This window comes from Pan troglodytes, chromosome 10 (assembly GCF_028858775.2).
Source record: "Pan troglodytes isolate AG18354 chromosome 10, NHGRI_mPanTro3-v2.0_pri, whole genome shotgun sequence".
Lineage (NCBI taxonomy): Eukaryota > Metazoa > Chordata > Mammalia > Primates > Hominidae > Pan > Pan troglodytes.
This window is the reverse complement of record NC_072408.2, coordinates 40058170-40082921: the sequence shown is the minus strand read 5'-3', so window position 1 is coordinate 40082921 and position 24752 is coordinate 40058170. Positions and strand designations below refer to the sequence as shown.

The 24752-nt window shown below is 48.2% G+C and overlaps 1 protein-coding gene across 27 annotated transcripts; it reads left to right on the top strand.

Annotated features, from left to right (window-relative positions):
- Nucleotides 1-1613: 1613 nt before the first annotated feature.
- On the top strand, nt 1614-24678 carry DGKA (diacylglycerol kinase alpha). 27 transcript variants are annotated; one of them, XM_063786581.1, is made up of 26 exons: nt 2703-2895; nt 3202-3546; nt 5947-6047; nt 7068-7212; nt 7662-7735; nt 8053-8188; nt 8621-8695; nt 9154-9203; nt 9557-9631; nt 9828-9947; nt 10057-10171; nt 10724-10812; nt 10956-11075; nt 11269-11367; nt 11542-11625; nt 11897-11970; nt 12155-12229; nt 12643-12728; nt 12819-12908; nt 22279-22439; nt 22691-22755; nt 22996-23086; nt 23389-23587; nt 23695-23815; nt 24005-24065; nt 24340-24678. In XM_063786581.1, exons 4-26 carry the CDS (start codon nt 7149-7151, stop codon nt 24421-24423), a joined length of 2208 nt encoding a protein of 735 aa, XP_063642651.1. In that variant the 5' UTR covers nt 2703-2895; nt 3202-3546; nt 5947-6047; nt 7068-7148; the 3' UTR covers nt 24424-24678. The 27 variants fall into 27 exon arrangements, with proteins under 27 accessions (XP_001169946.1, XP_063642648.1, XP_063642661.1 ...); XM_063786579.1 differs by lacking the exon at nt 3202-3546 and having other exon boundaries at nt 2611-2763; XM_063786580.1 differs by lacking the exon at nt 3202-3546.
- The last annotated feature ends 74 nt before the right edge of the window (nt 24679-24752 follow it).

Below are 24752 nucleotides of genomic sequence, written 5' to 3'. Positions count from 1 at the left end.
GGAGTGGTCTCTGCAGCTTTCAGAGGCTGCTCAATAGACCTTTGTGCAGGAGGGAAACCTAAAGTCGCCCCTGTTCACTACCAACCCTAGGCCCCCTTCCCACCCCCAGACATCCTGCCTCAGCACTGGGGTTGACAGGAAGTGAAACTCAATTGTCTGCTTAGTAGACCTGCCTGGGACCCAACCCGGGGCCCCGGATGTGGCCCCCCACCCTGAGGAGGAACAGGGCAAAAAAGGCCGGGGAGAACAGGCTGTTGTTTTTTCCTTTCCCTTTGTTCATTGCGGTTTCTTTCTTTCTGATTTTTATGATGTGGTTGATTAAAGAAATGAGCACCTGGAACCGTAGGCATTAAACGCCTCCTTCTTAGATGTTTCTTGGCTTTTCTTCCCCCACCCACACCCCCCAGTAACTGACTTGGGGTATGATGGAGCACAGATCCTAAAGAAGACACAAAGAAGTCTAGAATAAGACTGATTCCACCTTATTCCTTATTCAAGAGATAACATTACACCCCACTTTGAAGTACCAAAAACTATCTTAAAAGGAGTGTCTTCAACTTTATTTAGGGACATATCTAAAGACGATAGAGTGAGAAACACAGGTAATACATAGGGTGGCATTACTTTAAGCATTCTTTGCAAGGAAAGCTGAGTGCCTTAGAGATTAATATCGTTCCAAGATTTCTAAATGAAAGATCCAGGGACAGAAAACTGATAGGCAGAGGTGTTAGGGGACCTATTCTTACATTGTATGTTTGTTTAAAGTAGCTCAGAGCAGAGAGGCTTTACACACATTGCACCACTCATTGATATAGTCCCTAAACTGGGCTATGTTTTTGCTTGTATTGCAGAACTAAGTACAGGACTTAGTGTATAAAAGGCCTTAAGAAGAGTTTGTTTACTATGACTAAGGAGGTCATAGAGGAAGGAGAGATGAAGCTTTGCTAACAGTGAAGAAAATACTGTAAAGACAGGATGGGGAGTGTCAAGGGCCTTGTCTTTTTTTTTTTTTTTTTTTTTTTAGACAGAGTTTTGCTCGTGTCACCCAGGCTGGAGTGCAGTGGCATGATCTCGGCTCACTGCAACCTCTGCCTCCCGGGTTCAAGCGATTCTCCTGCCTCAGCCTCGCGAGTAACTGGGACTACAGGCATGTGCCACCACGCCCGGCTAATTTTTTGTATTTTTAGTAGAGACAGGTTTTCACCATGTTAGCCAGGATGATCTCAGTCTCCTGATCTCGTGATCTGCCTGCCTCAGCCTGCCAAAGTGCTGGGATTACAGGTGTGAGCCACCGCGCCCGGCCTTTTGGCCCTTGTCTTTTTATGATTGGGGGTGAGAGGGTGAGACTTGGAGGGGCACAGGAGCAGAGAGACAGACCCCTCTTCAACCTATGCCCGAAATCTCCAGTTTGGATACAACAACAATACTCCCAAACTATTACTCAGCAGCTATATTTCTGGCAAATGTGGAGGAGTCTGTTCCAACAAGCCTGTCTTGAAACAATCAAGAACTGCTTAGATATCCCTGTTTCCACTAGAGGGCCTCATGTATTCATTCCCTTTCCAACACCCACCAAAAGTATGTATATATTATGTGTGTGTATGTATGCATACACAATACCCACACATGCATATACCCTTCTAGTCAGAGGTCTCCCCTCCCCCTTCTTCCCACCCCCAGGTGTAAGAAGGACGATTCCAGGAACCTAAGGCTTTGTTACTCTGCCCCATTTTCAATGAAGGGTAGGAGGGAGTTAGACAGGGGTTGGGGCGGGGCCAGTGAGCAGGATGCCTGGGTCTCCAGTTCCTGCCAGTAAGTCCCTATGCCTCCATCTCTCTCCCTTGCTGTACCACCTTCACCACCATCCATGCGACCCCAAGAGCCTTAATGACTCTAGAAGAGACTCCAGGCAGGGGAAGCTGAAAGGACCTTTCACTCCCTACTTTTGGCCAGGGCCTTCTGTGCCACCTGCCAAGGCCAGCAGGTAAAGTGGGAGGATGAGGGCGTGGAGAAAGGGTGGACATAGACCAAAGTGCAAACCTCCACCCTAGAATTAAGGAGAGGACATGAGTCTTGACAGGAGGTGTCCTTAGACTGGGGAAAATAGGTCTAAAAGGAAAGAGGAACGTGAAGAAGGTGGGGAGATTGTCTCAAGCAGGGTAGAGCCCGGGGCGGGAGGGAGGTGTTTGGTCAGGTTGTGGAGTTTGGGACTCTGGGCTTGCCCCCGTGGGATCTCCTGAGTGTGAAGTCAGTGGTGGATGGAAGGGAGTTGGTCAGGGAAGTTCAGGATGGCAGCAATCAGGAGAGAGTGAGACGTTGGTTGGGTGCCCAACTGCCGAGCTGTTCTGTTAGCGGCCCGCCCGGTATCTTGGCCTCCCAGGTTTGGGATGAAGGGAGAGGCTGTGAGTGATTAGAAAGAAGGGAAAATAGAAGCAGAGCTGCCGCCGGCGCGGGAAGAAGATGAGGAGCGCAGCAAATGGAGAAAATGTGTCCAAAGCCCCGGACATATTCGAGGGAGGGTGGAGCAGGTTATGGTGAACTGGAAACCTAGAAACGGGCCTCTCCAACTTCGAAGTTCCCAGAGTCGGGGGCGCCGGGCGCGGGCGCGGCGGGCAGGCTGGGGTGGGGGGCGGGCAGCTATGTCGTCAGGAACGGGGCGGCCCCGCTGCGGCCGCGTCTGCCTGGCCCGTCCCCTCCAGCCCAGCTCGGGCTCCAGCTCCAGCGCCGGCGCTTCAGCTGCGACCGCGAGCCCTCTCAAGCAAGGTAGAGACCCCGCGAGCCCCCCAGCGCCCCACCCTCCCCCATCGGAAAAGGACAGGGGTAGGGAAGCCGAGGACCCACGGGTTGCGTTCGTGCTGCTGGGTCGGGAAGGAGGAAGCGTGACAGCTGGAGCGGGTATCGAGAAGGGTCTGCGCTGGGACGCGGGGGTGCAGCGGGAGGGCTGGGCCAGAACCCGGTGGGTAACGTTTCCCAGACCTTCCCCTCCATCCCTCCCGCTCATTCGAAGGGATGGTGAAGCCCGGTTCCTGGGACCCGACTCCGAGGGAAGTCCTCTTCGGAACCTCCACAGTGCCGCACGGGTGGAGAAGGGTTCTTGTTTGGCCTCCAGGTCCCCAACTTCCCACCCCCATCCTCTCCCCACCTGTCACTGGGAAGTTTCTGAAAATACCTGAGTCTGAATCTCACTTTTCACCTTGATAGGAGAAATGAGCCTTCCTGAGGAAGAATGGCAAATATTACTGGGCATCTCTTCAGCCTCAGCACAGACAAGCCCACATCCCCCAACCATGCCAGTATCGTAACTTCCTCCTATACTACGCAATGACACCCTCTACACACACACACACACACACGCACACACACACACACACACACACACAACCCCCTCAGCCAGGTAGCACTGCAGTCTTCAGTGTTTGTGGAGGCTTAATAAGTTTTGAGGCTTCAAGCAAATGATTCCCTCTTGAGGGCTACCTACTAGCAGCAACGGTCAGGGAGAGGTGGAGGATACAGTCTATGATGTGATTAAGGAATTCAGAAGTCCAGGTAATCAGGCCTGGGCCCTCAAATTCGGAGCTCCTGCCCCCCTGGGGCAGCCTCAATATTCTGGAGACATAGCTATTTCCTGAGTAATGGTCGACTTAAAGGACTTGGAATGTGAGCAATGAACGCTTAAGTGAAAAAAGGAAACTTTAAATACTAACACAGGCTTTGGAAACAATATTTATCTCTTGGTTAAAATTTTAGTATTTGATGTTTAAAATTAGATCCAGAGAGCCATGAGCTCTAAGATTTAGTGGAATGTACTAAGGATGGGTGTCTAGAGTCTGACTGTGCCCTTAAGAGAGTAATTCTCTCTCTATGCCTCAATTTCCTCCTCTGTAAAATACGAGGGTTGGTGACTCCCAGCTCTGTGGATGTTCTAAGATTCCCTGCCTCCAAGTCAACTTCTTCCTTTCTCGCCCCAAGTGGGTAGGGGCGGGCAGGGAAACCAGAGGAGGGAAGGGAAGGGTGAGTCACAAATAGCTGGCAGGCTGGCAGCAGACCCCACCCTCCCAGCCCTGGCCTTCGCCTAGACTAGCCCAGGTTATAGCCTCAGGGTTGGGATGGACCTGGAGGAAAAAAAATGGACTTGTTCTAGGTCTTTAAGTCCCCAGGATCCCACAGTTCCTGAAGGATCCCTTCAGCTCCAGGGATAGCTAAACTTTCAGTCAGAGAAGTCAAGGAAACCACTGAAAAGATCCCAAGAGCACTCGTTTCCAAGATTCCAGCCCAGGGGTGTCCTTGAACCCTGAGAGTCTAGCTCTAGCCACCTCGTCATCCTCCCAGAGGCAAAGTTCAGAATCCTGATACTACATGTTTGCACCTGACAGATATATTAATAACAAGGGGTAAGACGTACAACTGGGCTTCACTGATGCTAGCAGTCCCTGAAATTTATGCCTTCCTTGTTCAAAGACATCATTTTTCCTAATCTCCAGAAATGTTTCTCTAGGTTCTACCCTTGTGTAATAATGATAATAGCTGATGTTCATTGAGTTCTTATTCTGTGCCATGCTGTTTGCTGAGTACATTGCATATATCATCTTATTTAATGCCCACATTGTGACTGATTTCTGTAGGTGCCCACTTTACTGATGAGAAAACTGAGGCTCAGGGAGATGAAATGACCTTTTAAAGAGCTAGGATTCTGATCCTTGCCTGTCCAATTTGCAAGTCCATTCTCTTAACTTCTACTGTATACTACTTCTCCAGGTTTAAGACCTGGGGAGCTAGGAAGGAGCAAGAAAGAGTTAGATCATTGTAAAAAGAGAGGCAGAGAAGAAGCCTGTCCTCTCTCCTTTGCATTGTAACTTGTTTGCTCCCTCCTTGTCACTTTCTCCCTCAGATTCCATTTCCTAGAACTTTGGAGTCATCTTAGAATCCCCAGGGGTAATCAGAGAGGCTAATTAAGCTATAGAGGCCCCATTAGCCATAAGACTATTAGTATTCATTAGATCTGTTGGCAGCAGAAGTTGGACTATGGTCATTGAAAAGTGCCAGATGGGTAGAGTCCTTTCTCTAGAATGTCAGTATCCCAGAACCCTCTTCTGAGTGTTCCCAGAGAGCTGCTGGAATAGGAATGGTGTGCTGCATAAAAGTAGGCAGCAGAGATGTCCCAAGGGAAGAGGCTGCAGAGAAAGTTCTTGCATCATCAGAAAGGAAAAGGGCTGGGCTGTTCTTGAACACCCAAACTGCTTCCCTAACCCAACAAGCCCTAAATGAGTGGGTGGAGATCAGGGTGTTTGATGGGGTAGTCAATAAGTGCTTTTCAGCATCATTCATTTATTTAACAAATATTTATTTAGCACCTACTCTATGTACTACAAATTATCTCCTTTCCTCTGACTGTCAGGTGGACACTCTGGCATCCTATTCCCATGTAACCATATTTGGATTAATAGCCCCAAATTATGAATCCCCAGCTTTACACAATCATGTGTACAACCAATATTGAGCACCCACTACATACTGGGAAGGGTATCCCAGGCAGACAGAACAGTAAGACTCATTGCTCTGAGCAGGGGAGAGCTTGGCATGCCTGAGGAACAGAAAGGAGTACAGTGAGACCAGATGGCGGGGTGTGAGGAGAGAGTGGAACAAGAGGAGGGCAGAGTGACAAACAGAGGCACTACCACATGGCCTTGGGCTGGAGCCTTGGATTTTCCATCTATCAACTGCCTTAGGAAATCCAAGCTTCTCTGAGCTCCAGTTTCTTCATCTGTAGAATGGTTATGCCAATAATTTCCTATGTCTGATGATTTGATTCTAATTGTTAGTATAATAATAACTAGCATTTCTTGTAAGCCTCCTAAATGTCAGGCATTGTATGAGTGACTTTTCATATATTGTTTTACGTAAGCCACACAACTGTGAAAAATGGTTCTCATTCTCCCGATTTTGCAGATATAACTTCCCCAAGTCACACAGTGGTATCAGAGCTAAGAATGGGACCCAGATATGACTGATCCTAGTTCTGTTCCAAAACCGTGCTGTATTATATTAACGTAAGATATGTTATTATCATTATTGAATCAAGGAAAGTCGCCCACTGCACCTTGGTCCCTGGATCCAGTAGCCAAAACCTGGGGCTCCCTAAGCACTGCTGACCTAGCGGAGTGGAAGGAAGTTCCCAGGAGCCGAGACACTAGCAGCACTCGGCTCCATCGTCCCAGGACTGGGAAACACTAGATCTGTTGGCAGCAGAAGTTGGATTATAGTCATTGAAAAGTGCCAGATGGGTAGAGTCCTTTCTCTAGGATGTCAGTATCCCAGAACCCTCTTCTGAGGAAGAGACTCTGTGGGTACCCAGAGTCTCTTCCCCTGCCTCTTCCCTACCCCGCGCCAAGTCCCCACCCTTCCCTAGTGGAGCTCCGCGGAACGCAGTCCAGGCGGGGCCGGGGCTAGGGACCTTGCCAGAGCTGGTTCTGTGTCGCGCGTCAGAAGCGCTAGAGGTCGTTGCGTGGCGTGGGTGGCTCGGGGAGTGGGTGGCTGAGCGGAGCTGGGGTCCCTGGCCAGAGGCGGAACAAAATGGGGTCATGGCCAGGAAGACGCGCTAACGCAGTAAGAGTCACTCAGAGGGCCGGAACTGCCGGAACTGCCGAAGACCGGAGATGGGAGAGAGCTCAGGATGGGGAGAGTCTGCAGAGATTGACGATGGCGGAAGAAAGCGCAGAAACAGACAAGGGACACACCCACAGAAACATATATAGACTGAGAAAGCCGGGTGCGGGTGGGAAGGTGAGGGTGGTCAGATGAATCAAGATAGGTTGGGGGAGAGGGAGAAGGATCCAGAAATGGAGAGACAGAGATGAGTCAGAGAAACAGAGACAGAGGACAGACACTGTCAGGGAAGGTAGAGGCATAGGGAAAAGGGACACAGGGAAAGGAAGATATTTAGGGAGGGACTAGGAGAGAAGGAAAGAACAAAAAATAATAGTGGGAGTAGAGACAGAATGGAACAGACAGAAGAAAAGACACCCAGACAGCTGGCTCTTCCCACTGTACGCTCTGTCACCTTTCCCCAGGCCTACCCTCTGAAGAGGTCCAAGCAACGGAAGTACTACTACGAAGCTGCCTTTCTGGCCATCCTTGAGAAAAACAGACAGATGGCCAAGGAGAGGGGCCTAATAAGCCCCAGTGATTTTGCCCAGCTGCAAAAATACATGGAATGTGAGTCTTCCTGTCAGGCCTTCAGTTCTGGAGACCCTGCCCCAGAGAATCCCTCCTCCTCCTCATTACACCCCCTGCCCCCCAGCTTCCTCAGTGGCTTTGAGCAGTGTGCTGCTCAGATGTGCCCATGACTGGAAATGGGAGGAGTGGGAGATGGGGAGATGTCAGAAAAAGATCCGGATCTACCACAGTCTAACTGGGCTGCATTGTGCAAGGTCTCGGCTCTCTACCCACCTTCGCTATACCTGGACTGCTTGCTCCAGCTCTCAGAGAAGAGGAGTAAAGAGTGGTACTGTTTTGGAGGATCTGAAATATTTTTCCCTCTGTATTTCTGTGTTTCTTCTTGGAATTTCTTCATCTCATTTGAATCTTTTTTCCTGCTGGATTTCTCTGGCAAGAGAACTCAGCTGGACTAATAATGCTGTTCTCTTACTCTCTCTACACCCTAGACTCCACCAAAAAGGTCAGTGATGTCCTAAAGCTCTTCGAGGATGGCGAGATGGCTAAATATGTCCAAGGAGATGTGAGTGGCAGCTGGGAAATCTTCTTCTTGATCAACTCTTCCCATCTTTGTTTTTGATCCCCAACTTCCAGGAATTATTCTGGGCCTGCCCCTCACTATCCCCTCTAGAGATACCCTAGTGTCCATTGTCACTCTGACTATTGCTTTAGGATAAAACAAGGGATTCTATTAACTCAGGACTTAATCAAAGAAACCATACTCCTGCCTCAGATGCTTCTCAGCTCTGCATTTATTATCCCTGTCCCCGCTACTCCCAATTCTTCAGCCCCAGCTCTGACCTTGCAGACTCCCCAGGATAATGCTCACTCTCATTATAGGCCATTGGGTACGAGGGATTCCAGCAATTCCTGAAAATCTATCTGGAAGTGGATAATGTTCCCAGACACCTAAGCCTGGCACTGTTTCAATCCTTTGAGACTGGTCACTGCTTAAATGAGACAAATGTGACAAAAGGTATGGTCAAGCAGGTAGGACTGGGCTAAGCCTCTGGCAGAAAAATCAAACTAGTATGGATTTGGGGATGAGAATTAACTTGAGTCACATGTTGTGCAGGTTGGGGGAAATTGGTGGAGAATAGTCAGGCTGGTCTAGGAGCTAAAGGGAGGAAAGGTAAAGGGGAAAGGTAAGTCGAGGGCAGTGGCTCACACCTGTAGTCCCAGCACTTTGGGAAGCTGAGGTAGGAGGATTGCTTGAGGCCAGGAGTTCAAGGTGCAGTGAGCAGTAATCATGCCACTGCACTCCAGCCTCTGACAGAGCGAGACCCTGTCTCTCAAAAAAATCAGTAAATCTTTTTTTTTAAAAAAGGGAGAGGTGGGACAAACAAAGGATAAAACATGAGCCAAAGTGGAGAGAGCCCTGACTTCTGATCTGCTTTTTTGTAACCAGATGTGGTGTGTCTCAATGATGTTTCCTGCTACTTTTCCCTTCTGGAGGGTGGTCGGCCAGAAGACAAGTTAGAATGTGAGTTGCCCTTCTGAAGTGAGGTGGCAGGGCAGTGAAGGGAGAGAGAGGTGTTTCCCATCCTCCTTTCCCTTATTCCTTCAGGATTCCTAAAGGCTGACAGGTCTAGACAAAGGTGGGGCCAGAGAATGAGCCCATTTCCTGTGTTCTCCCAGACTATTTATACCTAATACCCTTCACCATAGTCACCCCAGTACCCATGTCTTGTGCATTCCCATGTAGGCGGCCTAGGATATCCTTGGGATATGGATTGTGTATTGTCTCCCCTGACACATTCACTGAGGGTGGAGTCCATGCCTGTTTTCCTTTCCTTTTTGTCTCTCTCTCAGTCCCATCCCAGGCTCTAGGCTTCTCACCCAAAAGCTCTCTCCCTGTCTCTTTGTTTCCCCCATATTCTGGTATGAATTCTTTGGGTATCTCTCACAAACTGACCCTGGCCCCCCTAAAACACCCCACAGTCACCTTCAAGCTGTACGACACGGACAGAAATGGGATCCTGGACAGCTCAGTGAGTTGGGGACCCTGTATGCTGGGCAAGGGAATATGTGTTAATTTGTCTGCACCCTCCTGCCCCAACTCTTCCAGGGTCTTAAGAAACAGAAGAGGATGGGGGGAGAGGTTGAGTCCTCTAGGACTAAATTTGAAAGTAAGTCCCAAGCTCTTGACCCCTCAAAGAGAATGCTGGAGACATGAATTGGGTCTGCCTTACAAACATACAAACACATTTATTTACTTGGCAGACGTACCTGAGAATGAGAGGTGTGAATCTGGGGTGGAACCCAGGAACACTGATTTCTGGAAAAGAGTTTGGATGGTGGTAGTAAAGGGGATATGGCTGTGGCTCTTCCCTTTTTGCTCCAGGAAGTGGACAAAATTATCCTACAGATGATGCGAGTGGCTGAATACCTGGATTGGGATGTGTCTGAGCTGAGGCCGGTAAGGCAGCTCTTCCTTCATGTCCTTTCTTGTACCTTCTTCCCTGGTGAGTCCTGCATCTGCCTTACTTCATCTCTGACAGGCAACCTGGTTCCCTTGGCTAGGATGGCTGGGCTGGATATCCTAAGAGGCAGTGGAGAGGTGTTGGGTCTGAAGACCCACTCATACTGAAAGTCCCTTTCCACTCTGTGCTCAGATTCTTCAGGAGATGATGAAAGAGATTGACTATGATGGCAGTGGCTCTGTCTCTCAAGCTGAGTGGGTCCGGGCTGGGGCCACCACCGTGCCACTGCTAGTGCTGCTGGGTCTGGAGATGGTGAGTAGGAGAGACTTTGGGGGATGAGTAAGACAGCCTTGGGTTATGCTTGCCAGGATTGGTCCTGTAAGGGCTTTGACACTCCCTGGCATCTACTGTGCCTTCCTAGACTCTGAAGGACGATGGACAGCACATGTGGAGGCCCAAGAGGTTCCCCAGACCAGTCTACTGCAATCTGTGCGAGTCAAGCATTGGTCTTGGCAAACAGGGACTGAGCTGTAACCGTGAGTAATGGGAGCTGGGAGGTAGGGGAAGAGGGTCAGCCCAGCTATCTGTGGGAGCTTGACGCTGTAAACTTAGAAAGACCTAGGTTTGAATCCTGGGCTCTGCCACTGACTAGTTATGTGACCTTGGGAAAGCCACATCACTTCTTTAAGCCTTAGTTTCCTCAACTGAAAATGAGGTAATTGTGAGCATTAAAAAAGCTGGTGCAAGAAAAGTGCTTCAGATGGTGCATGCACATACTATAAGATGCAATAAAAAAATATCTATTATGATTACTGTTGCTGTTAGACCTGGGCCTCCCAAGCATTATCCAGCTCAGTTCCTGCCTGGCACATGGATGGTGTGGGGCAGGCATGCAGTAGCAGCTGATCTTTTAGGAGGAAGAGTAAGGAAAAGGCGTGGGTTTTGGAGGTGGGCACTTCACCCCGAACTTTTATTCTGCTACACCCTCAAGCAAGGGATCACATATCTGATCCTGCCTCACCCTCAGGTAAGAAGGAAATAGGGGGAGAGGCTCAGCTAAGCCTCCCAACTTCTTCCTTCTCCCTCAGTCTGTAAGTACACTGTTCACGACCAGTGTGCCATGAAAGCCCTGCCTTGTGAAGTCAGCACCTATGCCAAGTCTCGGAAGGACATTGGTGTGAGTGATCTCATGCCTCCACCCCCAACATCACCTACATCCTGGCCCTGGCCCTGGCCCTTGGCCCATTGCTGCCCTCAGCCCCTCCCTCCCCTAGGTCCTGCTCAGACCCTCCCAGACAAGGAACTGCCTTTCTCCCCAAGGTCCAATCACATGTGTGGGTGCGAGGAGGCTGTGAGTCCGGGCGCTGCGACCGCTGTCAGAAAAAGATCCGGATCTACCACAGTCTGACCGGGCTGCATTGTGTATGGTGCCACCTAGAGGTCAGTTTGGGAGCCATCCCTTCTGGGTGCGTCTTAGGGCCCCGCAGAGCTGCCTTCTCCACGGGCCTCCGGCCACACCTCCTTTACAGGCACAGTTGCCCCTGCTCCCAAGGGCTCTTTCCAGCCCAGACTGCCAGGTTGAGAGGAGACAGGGTTACCTTCGTGATCTCTCTGTGCCCACCTCGTCTTTCAGATCCACGATGACTGCCTGCAAGCGGTGGGCCATGAGTGTGACTGTGGGCTGCTCCGGGATCACATCCTGCCTCCATCTTCCATCTATCCCAGTGTCCTGGTGAGACCCTCGGCAGCAGCGGGGAGGGGACAGGAGTGCCTCCCCGATTTCCCACACGCACAGAGTGGCATTTAGAATAGAGAGCTCATACTTTTAGGATTCAAGTCAGACCCCTCTATTTAGGGATTCACGCACAATACAGCTTTCCTTCCCTCTACTTTCTTCCCCTCCCAGGCCTCTGGACCGGATCGTAAAAATAGCAAAACAAGCCAGAAGACCATGGATGATTTAAATTTGAGCACCTCTGAGGCTCTGCGGGTACAGGGCTGAGAGTCTTGGGCTTCATGATGGGGGCAGGTTTTTCACTGGAGCCCTCATGGGTGGGAATGAAGTGGGAGAGCCTGGTGGGGGGCGGTTGATGCTCACTCTCCAGAAACTCCACCATGGTAGGGGAGGGAAGGGGAGGGAAACAGGAGGGAGGGGGGAAATATCTTGGTGGAATGCTAGCCCTCTGCCCCTGTCTCCTGGGCCCACCTTAACTCTGACAAAATCCTGCTTTCTTTATCCTTATTTTCTTCCCCCAATGCAGATTGACCCTGTTCCTAACACCCACCCACTTCTCGTCTTTGTCAATCCTAAGAGTGGCGGGAAGCAGGGGCAGAGGTGAGGAGAAATATATTGGGTCTTCTAAGATGAGAGGGAGGGCCTGCCTGCAACACTTAGAAGGTGGAAGGGGATGTGTGTGTCTGGAGGGGCATACCTTGAGGAACACACGAAGAGGGTGAGGTTCAGAAGATCACCCCCAACCCCCGTGCCTGCCATGAACTTTTCTTTTTCCCACACACAGGGTGCTCTGGAAGTTCCAGTATATATTAAACCCTCGACAGGTGTTCAACCTCCTAAAGGATGGTCCTGAGATAGGGTGAGCACAGGTTAGGGACTGTATCACAGTGTTTTCGTGGGTCTGTGTATCTGTATATGTTAGGAGAGTGCAGGAAAGAGTGCAGGTTGGGAGAGGAGGGCTAGAGATCCCCAAGAGGCCAGAATTCAGAATATTTCCTTCCCTAGGGTCACTGGGTATCCCATCCTCCGAGCTCTCTGGCCCATCTTTGTCCTGCTCTCAAAGAATGAAGATCCAATTTTTCCCTAACCACTGAGGAGTGGCTATAACTTTCCCCATTGTTCTTTTCTGTGACCTTCATAGAAACTCAAGTCTTTTGACAAAAAGGAGGAGGGTCCTACGGAATGAGAGACAAGAAGCAATCTGCCTGCCCAGGACTTGGGTAGCCTCAGTCCTGTTATCCTTCTTCATCTTCTCTCTCCCCTTTGTCTCAGGCTCCGATTATTCAAGGATGTTCCTGATAGCCGGATTTTGGTGTGTGGTGGAGATGGCACAGTAGGCTGGATTCTAGAGACCATTGGTCAGTGCAGGGAGGGGCGTGGGGAAGGTATTGGGGTCGTAGTCTTGCAGAGCTAACTCACTCCATCCTTCTCTTCACCTGCCTCCGCAGACAAAGCTAACTTGCCAGTTTTGCCTCCTGTTGCTGTGTTGCCCCTGGGTACTGGAAATGATCTGGCTCGATGCCTAAGATGGGGAGGAGGTAAGTGGTTAGAAATTGTTTTGCTGTAGGCTGAGAGGAGTTGTGTAGGAAGGGAAAGGCACTTAGAGAAGAAACTAGGCATCTGGTATGGAAAGGATTGGGGAAGAAGAGGGGCACAGACAGGTGGATACAAAAGTGGAATGTCCAAAAAGAAGAGAGCTTTGGAAGAAGCAGGACCACAGTCTGAACCTAGAAGGGTCAAGGGTGATAGTCCCCTTTCCTGTAAATATTTTTATGTTTCTCCCAACCAACTCTTACGGCTCAGAGAATCAAGGAATATGGGGGTGGGGAACAATGTGTGAATAAGGAAGGTTGTATAAGAGCTAAGCCAGATGCTGAGTGATGGAGCTAGCAGGGAGCTTGGTCATGACTCATTCACTCATTCAAACAATTAACCAGGTAGTCATTAATTAATTCACTATGATTTCTTTCCAAGTATTGCAATAGTCTCCTAACTGCTCTCCCATTTCTAATCTCTTATGCCTTTCAAACAGAAAGAGTTTGAGGGATGGTATTGGTAGATAAAGAGGTCAGTGTAGGGCAGATTGTGTTTGAGGAATCTTGGAGTTGAAGTTGTTGGGTTCAGGGTCCAGCTCTAAGATCTTGCTGGAGATCTTAGGGAATAGAGATCTGCTAAGGGCAGCGGAAGGCATTCTAGGTGGAGGAAGTAGTGTAAGGCCAGAGGAGCCACCAAACAACATGGTGGTGCATTGGGGGAACTGTAAGTCATTCATCATGATTGGAACATAGGGTGAAAGGTGGAAAATGTGGAGAGGGAAGACTAGTTGAGCAGAGTCCAGATGATGGAGGGTTATGAATACTGTGCCAGGGAGTTTTTAATTTTATCCTGCCAGAGATTGCAAGCTGACAGCCCACAGTAATGATTTTGTGTTGTTTTGTATTAGTTGCCTTGCAGTGTTTTCAATTTCTTTGTACTTGATTATTTCTAAGTGGGACATGTATTCTTCAGTTTATCACAATCCCCTTGGCTCCCTGCTAGTCACTTATTCACTTTCACTTTCTTTTTTTTTTTTTTTCTTGAGATGGAATCTCGCTCTGTTGCCCATGCTGGAGTGCAGTGGTGCCATCTCAGCTCACTGCAACCTCTGCCTCCCAGGTTCAAGTGATTCTCCTGTCTCAGCCTCCTGAATAGCTGGAAATACAGGTGTGTGCCATCACGCCCTGCTAATTTTTGTATTTTTAGTAGAGACGAGGTTTCACCATGTTAGCCAGGATGGTCTTGAACTCCTGACCTCAAGTGATCTGCCCACCTAGGCTTCCCAAAATGTTGGGATTCAGGTGTAAGCCACCATGCCCAACCCACTTTACCATTCAAGCCACTCAGGTATTTGAGTGTGCAATCCCTGAACTATGAGCAAACTCTTTTTTTTCTTTTCTCTTTTTTTTTTTTAACTCAATCAAACAAGCAGCAGTGAGGGGGAACTCGATGTAAGTAAAAGATGTAACTAAAAGAACAAATAGGAAGAAATATCTCTGAGTGCTCATTATAACTTAAGTTTTATGTATAGACATATAACCAATTCTTTGACCAGTTTTCAGATCCTCAACATCTGACTTCTTCATTTATAATATTAGATATTTTGAAATTACATATTTTATGTCTTCCCTGTATTCTGCAAACAAAAATCAAGTTAGCATAAACAAGCAAACAAGTTAGCAGAAAACATTGCAGTTTTCTGCTAACTCAACCTGAATCATGACAATAAGGATATAAATGTAGCACTAATGAAAATGTATGTTGGGCTGGGCACGGTGGCTGATTCCTGTAATCCCAACACTTTGGGAGGCCAAGGTCAGAAGATCACTTTAAGCCAGGAGCTGGAGACCAGCCTGGACAACAAAGTGAGACCAAGTCTCTACAAAATATTTTTTTAAAAATTAGCTGGGCATGGTGGCACGCACCTGTAGTCCCAACAACTCAGGAGGTGGAGGCTGGAGGATTCCTTGAGCCCAGGAGTTTCAGGCTGCAATGAGCTATGATTGGGCCACTGCACTCAATCCTGGCTGACACAGTGAGATCTCATCTCTAAAAATAAATAAACACACAAATAAATAGCCAGGCATGGTGGCACATGCCTATAGTCCCAGCTGAGGCTGAGGCGGGAGGATTGCTTCAGCTGAAAAGATCAAGGCTGTAGTGAGCCATGATTGCACCACTGCACTCCAGCCTGGGCAACAGTGTGAGACTTTAAATTAAAAAATAAAAAGGAAAACATGTTGACACTGAAAAAATCATAAGGTTCGAAGAGGGGGGATTGAAAGGATTATCACTATGGGAGCTCTGTGGAAGATGGATTGTAGGAAGGAGACAGAATAGGAAATTACCTGTTTGCAGTAGTCCAGACAAGAGATGATGAACACAGAAGCCAAGGCAGCAGCAGTGGAGTTAATGAGGTAGAAGCCACAGCTCTGGATAACTGATAGGTTGTGGAGAAGGAGGTAGAGACAAGTCTAGGACATTTCCTAGGTTTGTGGATTCAGCAGATGGAGGTGGCATTTATTTATTCATTTATTCATTTATTTATTTTTATTTATTTATCTTTTTGAGACAGAGTCTCACTCTGTTGCCTAGACTGGAGTGCAGTGGCACGATCTCAGCTCACTGCAACCTCTACCTCACAGGTTCCGGCGATTCTCCTGCCTTACCCTCCCGAGTAGCTGGGATTGCAGGTGTCCACCACCACATCCAGCTAATTTTTGTATTTTAAGTGGAGACGAGATTTCACCATGCTGGCCAGGCTGGTCTCGAGCTCCTGACCTCAGGTGATCCGCCCGCCTCTGCCTCCCAAAGTGCTGGGATTATATGCGTGAGCCACCGTGCCCAACCTTGGGGTGGCATTTATTAAGACAGGGAATATAGAAGGAAGACCAGTTTAAGGAAGAAAAATTCAGTTTGGGGCAGGTGGAGATGTTGTGGTGGGTGGTTAGAAATACATGTCAGGAATTTAGGAGAGAAGTCAAATATTTTAGGAGATACATGTTTGAGAGTCATCTGCTCCTAGGTGGTAATTGACATTCTGAAAGTAGCTGAGATTACCCAGAGAAAGAGGTAAGAGAAGGTGAACAAAGACAGCAAGATCCTGGTAAACACCCTATTTAACAGTTGAGCAGAGGAAGAGGAGTTATTAAAGGGTCTGCATTAGTGTCCCATTGCTGCTGTCGCCAATTACCACAAACAGTGGCTTAAAGCAACACAAATTTATTGTCTTACAGTTCTGGATGAGAGAAGTCCAAAATGGGTCTCACTAGGCTAAAATCAAGGTGTTGGCAGGGCTGAGTTCTTTTCTAGAGGCTCTAGGGAATAATCCTTTGCTTTTTCTAGTTTCTACAGGCTGTCTGCATTCTTTGGCTCAAGGTCCCCCTTCCAACCAGTGGTCTTATCACTCCAACCCCTGCTTCCACAGTCACATCTCCTTTTACAACTCTTTTCTCCTGCCTTCCTCTTTCACTTATAAGGACCCCTGTGATTACATTGGTACCACCCAGATAATCCAGTATGATCCCCCATCTCAAAATCCTCATTTTTTTTTTTTTTTAAGACAGAGTCTCCCTCTGTTGCCCAGGCTGGAGTGCAGTGGCACAATCTCGGCTCATTGCAACCTCTGCCTCCCTGGCTCAAGCAATTCTCATGTCTCAGCCTCCCAGGTAGCTGGGCTTACAAGGCTATGCCAACACACCGGCTAATTTTTGTATTTTTAGTAGAGACAGGTTTCACCGTGCTGCCCATGCTGGTCTTGAACTCCTGACCTCAAGTGAACCACCTGCCTCAGCCTCCCAAAGTGCTGAGATTACAGGTGTGAGCTACCATGCCTGGCCCAGAATCCTCAATTTAAATGTATCTGCAAAGTCTCTTTTTCCATGTAAGGTAACATTCACAGTTTCTTTTTTTCTTTCTTCTTCTTTTTTTTTTTTGTTTTTGAGAGGGAGTTTTGCTCTTGTTGCCCAGGCTGGAGTGCAATGGCACGGTCTGGGCTCAATACCACCTCTGCCTCCCAGGTTCTAGCGATTCTCCTGCCTCAGCCTCCCTAGTAGCTGGGATTACAGGCATGTGCTACAACATCTGGCTAATTTTGTTTTGTTGTTGTTGTTGTTGTTGTTTTTGGAGATGGAGTCTCACTCCATCGCACAGGCTGGAGTGCAGTGGCGCGATCTCAGCTCACTGCAACCTCTGCCTCCCAGGTTCAAGTGATTCTCCGGCCTCAGCCTCCTGAGTAGCTGAGATTACAGGCGTGCGCCATCACAACTGGCTAATTTTTGTATTTTTAGTAGAGACAGGGTTTCGCCATGTTGGCCAGGCTGGTCTCAAACTCCTGACCTCAGGTGATCCACCCGCCTCGGCCTCCCAAAGTGCTGGGATTACAGGCGTGAGCCACCTCACCCAGCAATATTCACAGTTTCTTGAGATTAAGATGTGGACATCTTTGAGAAGCTAGTATTCTGCCTACCACAAAGACTAAAAAGGAATAGTCAAAGAGAAAGGAAAGTCAAAGGAAAGTCTCTCTGTAACCGAGAGAGTGATATTTCAGAGGTTAAGTGAAGACTTTCAAGAGTTAAAATGAGAACGAAAGATACACTGTTGGCAGGAGTCATTGGTGATCTTTGCCAAAAAAGTTTCAGCAGGGTGGGATGGGCAAAAGGTAAATTACAGTGGATTGAACCCTCAATGGAGTTCTTTTTCTTTTCTTTCTTTCTTTTTTTTTTTTTTTTTTTTTTTGAGACAGAGTTTTGCTCTTGTTGCCCAGGCCGGGGTGCAATGGCGCGATCTCGGCTCATTGCAACCTCCACCTCCCGGGTTCAAGCGATTCTCCTGCCTCAGCCTCCCGAGTAGCTGGAATTACAGGCATGTGCCACCACGCCCAGCTAATTTTGTATTTTTAGTAGAGATGGGGTTTCTCCATGTTGGTCAGGCTGGTCTCGAACTCCTGACCTCAGGTGATCCACCTGCCTTGGCCTCCCAAAGTGCTGAGATTACAGATGTAAGCCACTGCGCCCAGCTGTGGAGACATTTTTAAAACCTTTTTTCTTCCCTGACTACAATTATAATACATGCTGGTGGTAAAAAATAACTCAAACATTTCATATACATGTGCCAAGAAAGTGAAAGCTCCCTATAATCTATGCCCTACAGTTTTGGGGGCTGTTCCTCCATGTTTTACTTCCTAGACACAAACTAACATATATTTAAACAATGAGATAATTTTATAGATGTTTTTCTTCTTTTTCTAACTTAACAGTTCATATTGATTATCATTATATTTCTATACAGTCAGGTTTGCCTCATCCATTTTAGCACTGAATAGTGTTCCGTTGTGTGAATGTGTAATCATTTATAAACAGTTCCCTATTGGTGGACATTAGGGTAGCATTCAGTTTTTTAATCTTACAAACCATGGTGCAGTGAACACTCATACATCTATCTCTGCGCACAGATATGAACATTTCTCTAGGAGAGACTTCTAGAAGTAGAATTGCTTACTCGGAGAATATGAACATTTTTATTTTATTTTATTTATTTTTTTGAGATGGAGTTCCACTCTTGTTACCCAGGCTGGAGTGCTATAGTACAATCTCGGCTCACTGCAACCTCCACCTCCGGGTTCAAGTGATTCTCGTGCCTCAGCCTCCCAAGTAGCTGGGACTAAAGGCACGCGCCACCACGCCTGGCTAATTTTTTGTATTTTCAGTAGAGACGAGGCTTCACCATGTTGGCCAGGCTGATCTCGAACTTTTGACCTCAGGTGATCCTCCCACCTCGGCCTCCCAAAGTGCTGGGATTACAAGTGTGAGCCACCACACCCAGCCGAAAATAACTATTAATAGTAAAATGTTCATGCTGGACGTGGTGGCTCATGCCTGTAATCCCAGCATTTTGGGAGGCCAAGGCGGGTGGATCATGAGGTCAGGACTTCAAGACCAGCCTGGCCAAAATGGTGAAACCCCGTCTCTACTAAAAATACAAAAATCAGCTGGGTGTGGTGGCAGGCACCTGTAATCCCAGCTACTCAGTAGGCTGAGGCAGGAGTAATCGCTTGAACCCAGGAGGCGGAGGTTGCAGTGAGCCGAGATCATGCCACTGCACTTCAGCCTGGACGACAGAGCTAGACTCCATCTCGAAAAAAAAAAAAAGGTATTTTCTTTTTTAAAAAACTATTCAAATAGCTGAACATGGTGGCTCACACCTGTAATCCCAGCACTTTGGGAGGCCAAGGCTGGAGGATCGCTTGAGCCCAGGAGATTGAGACCATCCTGGGCTACACAGTGAGACCTCATCTCTATGAAAAATAAAATAATTAACCAGGCATGGTGGCACACGCTTGTGGTTCCAGATACTCAGGAGGCTGAGGTAGGAGGATAGCTTGAGCCTGGCAGGTTGAGGCTGCAGTGAGCCAGTGCACTCCAGCTTGGGCAAGAGAGCAAGATCCTGTCTCAAAAAAAAAAATTACACAAATGGGCTGGGCGCAGTGGCTCACGCCTGTAATCCCAGCACTTTGGGAGGCCAAGGTGGGTGGATCACGAGGTCAGGAGATCGAGACCATCCTGGCTAACATGGTGAAACCCTGTCTCTACTAAAAATACAAAAAATTAGCTGGGCCTGGTGGCACACGCCTGTAATCCCAGCTACTTGGGAGGCTGAGCAGGAGCATAGCTTGAACCTGGGAGGCAGAGGTTGCAGTGAGCTGAGATCATGCCACTGCACTCTAGTTTGGGCAACAGAGCCGGACTCCATCTCAAAAAAAAAAAAAGAAAAACTTACATAAATAAGTCATCAGTACATTGTCACCGTAAAGATTTAAAGACTCCCCACAAAACTCCATGTACCTCCTCAGAGATAAACATTGTTTCCTATTTACAGTCATTTTTCTGTTTTTACATGCATGCACACACACACACACATATGCATAAACAGACAACTTTTTTTTTTTTTTTGAGACGGAGTCTCACTCTGTCACCCAGGCTGGAGTACAATGGCACGATCTCAGCTCCCTGCAACCTCTGCCTCCCGGCCTCAAGCGATTCTCCCTGTCTCAGCCTCCTGAATAGCTGGGATTATGGGCACCCACCACCATGCACAGCTAATTTTTGTATTTTTAGCAGAGACAGGGTTTCACCATGTTGGCCAGGTTGATCTAGAACTCCTGACCTTAGGTGATCTGCCCACCTCGGCCTCCCAAAGTGCTGGGATTATAGGCATGAGCCATGGCACCCAGCGAAAAATATGTTTTGATAAAATTGGATAACATTTTGATAAAAATTGCCAAAATGCTTTCCAAAAATGACTTATCAAGTCATGCTGTAGCTAACAGCAAATGAGAATGCCAATTTATTCATAAACTCATTAGCATTTGGTTTTCTGAACCTCCTTATACTTTGCCAACCTGATAGGCAACAAAAGTTAGCTAATTGTTTTAATTATGGTTCTTGAAATTGTTAGTAATACTGAGCACCTTTCCTATGCATATTGGTTATTTGTATTTTTTCTTCTATCATAGGCTTGTTTGTATTATTTGCGCATTTTTCCTTTTTTGTTTTTTGTTTCTTTCTTTGTTTTGAGATAGTCTTGCTCTGCTGCTCATGCTGGAGTACAGTGGTGAGCTCACAGCTCACCACAGCCTCGAACTCCTAGGCTCATGCAATCCTCCCACCTCAGGGTAGCCTGGACTACAGTCACATGCCACCACACCTGGCTATTTTTTTTTTTTTTTGAGACAGAGTTTCACTCTTGTTGCCCAGGCTGGAGTGCAGTGGCGCAATCTCGGCTCACTGCAACCTCCGCCTCATGGGTTCAAGTGATTCTCCTGCCTCAGCCTCCCAAGTAGCTGGGATTACAGGTGTCCGCCACCACGCCTTGCTGATTTTTTGTATTTTTATAGAGATGGGGTTTCACCATGTTGGCCAGGCTGGTCTGAAACTCCTGACCTGGTGATCTGCCCTCCTCGGCCTCCCAAAATGCTGGGATTACAGGCGTCAGCCATCGCACCCGGCCTACACCTGGCTAATTTTTATTTTATTTTATTTTATTTTATTTTATTTTATTTTATTTTTTATTTTTTGAGACGGAGTCTTGCTCTGTCACCCAGGCTGGAGTGCAGTGGCGCAATCTCGGCTCACTGCAAGCTCCACCTCCTGGGTTCACGCCATTCTCCTGCCTCAGCCTCCTGAGTAGCTGGGACTATAGGTGCCCACCACCACGCCTGGCTAATTTTTTGTATTTTTAGTAGAGACAGGGTTTCACCGTGTTAGCCAGGATGGTCTCGATCTCCTGACCTCGTGATCTGCCCGCCTCAGCCTCCCAAAGTACTGGGATTACAGGTGTGAGCCACTGACACCTGGCCAATTTTTATATTTGTTGTAGAGATGAGGTTTTGCCATATTGTCCAGGCTGGTCTCAAACTCCTGGCCTCAAGGGATCACCCGCCTCAGCCTCCCAAAGTGCTGGGACTACAGGAGTGAGCCACTGCGCCTGGCCTTGTTTGTTTGTTTTTTGAGATGGGGTCTCACTATGTTGGCCAGGCTGGTCTCGAACTCCTGGGTTTGAGCAATCCTCCTGCCATGTAGCTGGGATTATAGGGGCTACCATGTCCATCTAGTTTTAAATTTTAATATAATTATATTTATCTATCTTTTTCTTTTGGGCTTCTAGTTTTGTATCCATTCAAAGATTATAAAAACATTTACTAATGTTTTCTTCTAGTACAAATTCTGGCCAGGCGCAGTGGCCTGTAATCCCAGCACTTTGGGATGTTTGGGGTATGGATGGTCACATCATGCAGGTAGCGAGCATAGAACCCAGTAGGTAGTTTTTCATGCTGCTCCTCCCTTTCCCCAGCACCATTTATTGAATAATCTATCTTTTCCCCATTTATTTGAAATGACATCACATACTAAATTTCTATATATACTTGAGTCTATTTGGGGGCTCTCTATTCTTTACTATTGAACCTTTTATTGCATTCACTCTGCCTGTATAACACTGTTTACACATGGTTGCTTTGTACTGTGGTCTGTCTGAATGGGGAGTGAAAGCATCAGGGGTCAAGGGTGAGAGAGGATTATCCCCATTTGTCACCCATCTTTTTCAGCATTCTCCTGGCTATTCTCTCCAACCTTCCAGATGACTGTTGGCACCATCTTTGCATATCCACACACATTGGAAACATTCACCCTCCACACAGCATGGAGGAAAGGTCCATGGGAGCTGTGACCATGCACCCTGCCCTGTCACTGGCTAGGGCTGAGAGGCTCTGTAGAAACAGGGCAGAAGGCCCCTGGGAATTTGTGGAGCTGGGAGCTGAGAAGAGGCCTCTCTGGGACCCAGAGCTCAGTGCTAACCTGTCTTCTCCACTCCTAGGGTATGAAGGACAGAATCTGGCAAAGATCCTCAAGGATTTAGAGATGAGTAAAGTGGTACATATGGATCGATGGTCTGTGGAGGTGATACCTCAACAAACTGAAGAAAAAAGTGACCCAGTCCCCTTTCAAATCATCAATAACTACTTCTCTATTGGCGTGGTCAGTGGAATGGGGCCTGGGGAGAAGGGAGAAAGGGGGGGCCAAGCAGTCAGAGGCTGGAGGAGAGCAGAAAAGGAGGGGGAGGTTAAGTGACCTGTGACACAGGGAAATTGGGAGTGCAGTACAGTGCTGAGTTGCAAGGGAAGATCTTGGGACATGCTGTGGCGAGCAGTGTGGGGACTTGGGAAAGAGGGGAGACCGGGAGGGAGAGATTGAGCTCTGTACTGACCTTCATGTCCCGAACTCTCCAGGATGCCTCTATTGCTCATCGATTCCACATCATGCGAGAGAAATATCCGGAGAAGTTCAACAGCAGGTTAGGGAAAGGAGGGGGCAGTGTGGGCATACACAGTGTCAGGAGCCAGGTTTTGACCAAGTTTGACTCAGATTGCTCAGAAGAACAGTGGCACCTCTAGGAGGTCCCCCAACCAAAGCCACCCTTGTTCCCCATGGGACCAAAGTTAGGAGGTTGATGCCCTTCCCTGTCACGTACCACCCCTGCCAGCACTGTGTAACCTGTCCCTCCCTACTGGGCCTTGTGTTGGGGCTGACACAGAATGAAGAACAAGCTATGGTACTTCGAATTTGCCACATCTGAATCCATCTTCTCAACATGCAAAAAGCTGGAGGAGTCTTTGACAGTTGAGGTGTGTGTAATAAGACTTAACCCTACATCCTTTTCAGCTTCTTAATAGCCAAGTTTCTCCCTCCATGGCACCCTTAGGAACTTCCCATATTCTTGAACCTATGCTTCTTTAACCTCCCAGCTCTCCTACCCCAATTCTCCAAGTCCTCAAGATACACTAGTCCCTATTTCCATCCCTTGCACACCTCCAAATCCTGCCTTCTCCAGTTTGTCATCTGGTGGAGGGAGCGATCACATCTATGATCATGCCATGAGGTGAGGATCTGTACCCTCCCTAACTGGGACTGTGCCCCCTCCTCTCAGATCTGTGGGAAACCGCTGGATCTGAGCAACCTGTCCCTAGAAGGCATCGCAGTGCTAAACATCCCTAGCATGCATGGTGGCTCCAACCTCTGGGGTGATACCAGGAGACCCCATGGGGATATCTATGGGATCAACCAGGCCTTAGGTGCTACAGCTAAAGTCATCACCGACCCTGATATCCTGAAAACCTGTGTACCAGGTGAGAGGAGCAGCCTTGGGAGCTGAGTGGGCAGGACGAAGGGAAAGTGTGACTCCCTGTGGGGATACCCTGTTTATGTAAAACTTAACTCCCTACTTCGTCCCCAGACCTAAGTGACAAGAGACTGGAAGTGGTCGGGCTGGAGGGTGCAATTGAGATGGGCCAAATCTATACCAAGCTCAAGAATGCCGGACGTCGGCTGGCCAAGTGCTCTGAGATCACCTTCCAGTAAGGAAGACTCCACCAGGGTCCCTGAGGGAAGGTGTGGGGCTGGAGCAGCAGAAGGGTCATGGGAATGGTGGGGAGGGGCTTTACTAGATCTCCCTCAGTGACAAAAGGTCTCAAAGCCAACCTAAGAAGCAGAGTTTTGGTATTCGATTGGTAAGGAAATCACCAATGTTCCTTGGCCTCCTATAGCACCACAAAAACCCTTCCCATGCAAATTGATGGAGAACCCTGGATGCAGACGCCCTGTACAGTGAGTATTGACGATCCCAGCCAAAAATTAAACCCTTGGGCTCCATGGATCCTAAATCCCCATTCCACAGCTTCTTTACACCCTTCTGATGCCTGAACTTCCCCTGCACATCATTCATCCTAAACCCTGATTTCTCAGCCCCTGGTTTCCCTATCGTGGCCTCTCTAGGAATCTAGCAACCCACCCCAAACCCCACAGATTTCCCTCTAAATCTCTGAAGCCACAGCCCCAAAGTATCAGGTCCTGCCTCTGAATGTGCTCCCTTCCCTTCCAGATCAAGATCACCCACAAGAACCAGATGCCCATGCTCATGGGCCCACCCCCCCGCTCCACCAATTTCTTTGGCTTCTTGAGCTAAGGGGGACACCCTTGGCCTCCAAGCCAGCCTTGAACCCACCTCCCTGTCCCTGGACTCTACTCCCGAGGCTCTGTACATTGCTGCCACATACTCCTGCCAGCTTGGGGGAGTGTTCCTTCACCCTCACAGTATTTATTATCCTGCACCACCTCACTGTTCCCCATGCGCACACACATACACACACCCCAAAACACATACATTGAAAGTGCCTCATCTGAATAAAATGACTTGTGTTTCCCCTTTGGGATCTGCTAAGTAAGTGGTACACTTCCTTCTTTTATACCTTCACTCCTTAAATGACGTAGATTCTCCCAAGAAGCAACAGAAAA

What these genes read in the sequence shown, in the direction of transcription:
- DGKA (XM_016923245.3), top strand. Translation starts at nt 6,571, where the DNA reads ATGGGGTCATGGCCAGGAAGACGCGCTAACGCAGTAAGAGTCACTCAG. An exon ending in AGCCGGGTGCGGGTGGGAAG is followed by an intron (nt 6,781 to 7,067) that starts GTGAGGGTGGTC and finishes ACCTTTCCCCAG; the next exon opens with GCCTACCCTCTGAAGAGGTC. An exon ending in AGGAGTCTTTGACAGTTGAG is followed by an intron (nt 23,087 to 23,388) that starts GTGTGTGTAATA and finishes CCCTCCTCTCAG; the next exon opens with ATCTGTGGGAAACCGCTGGA.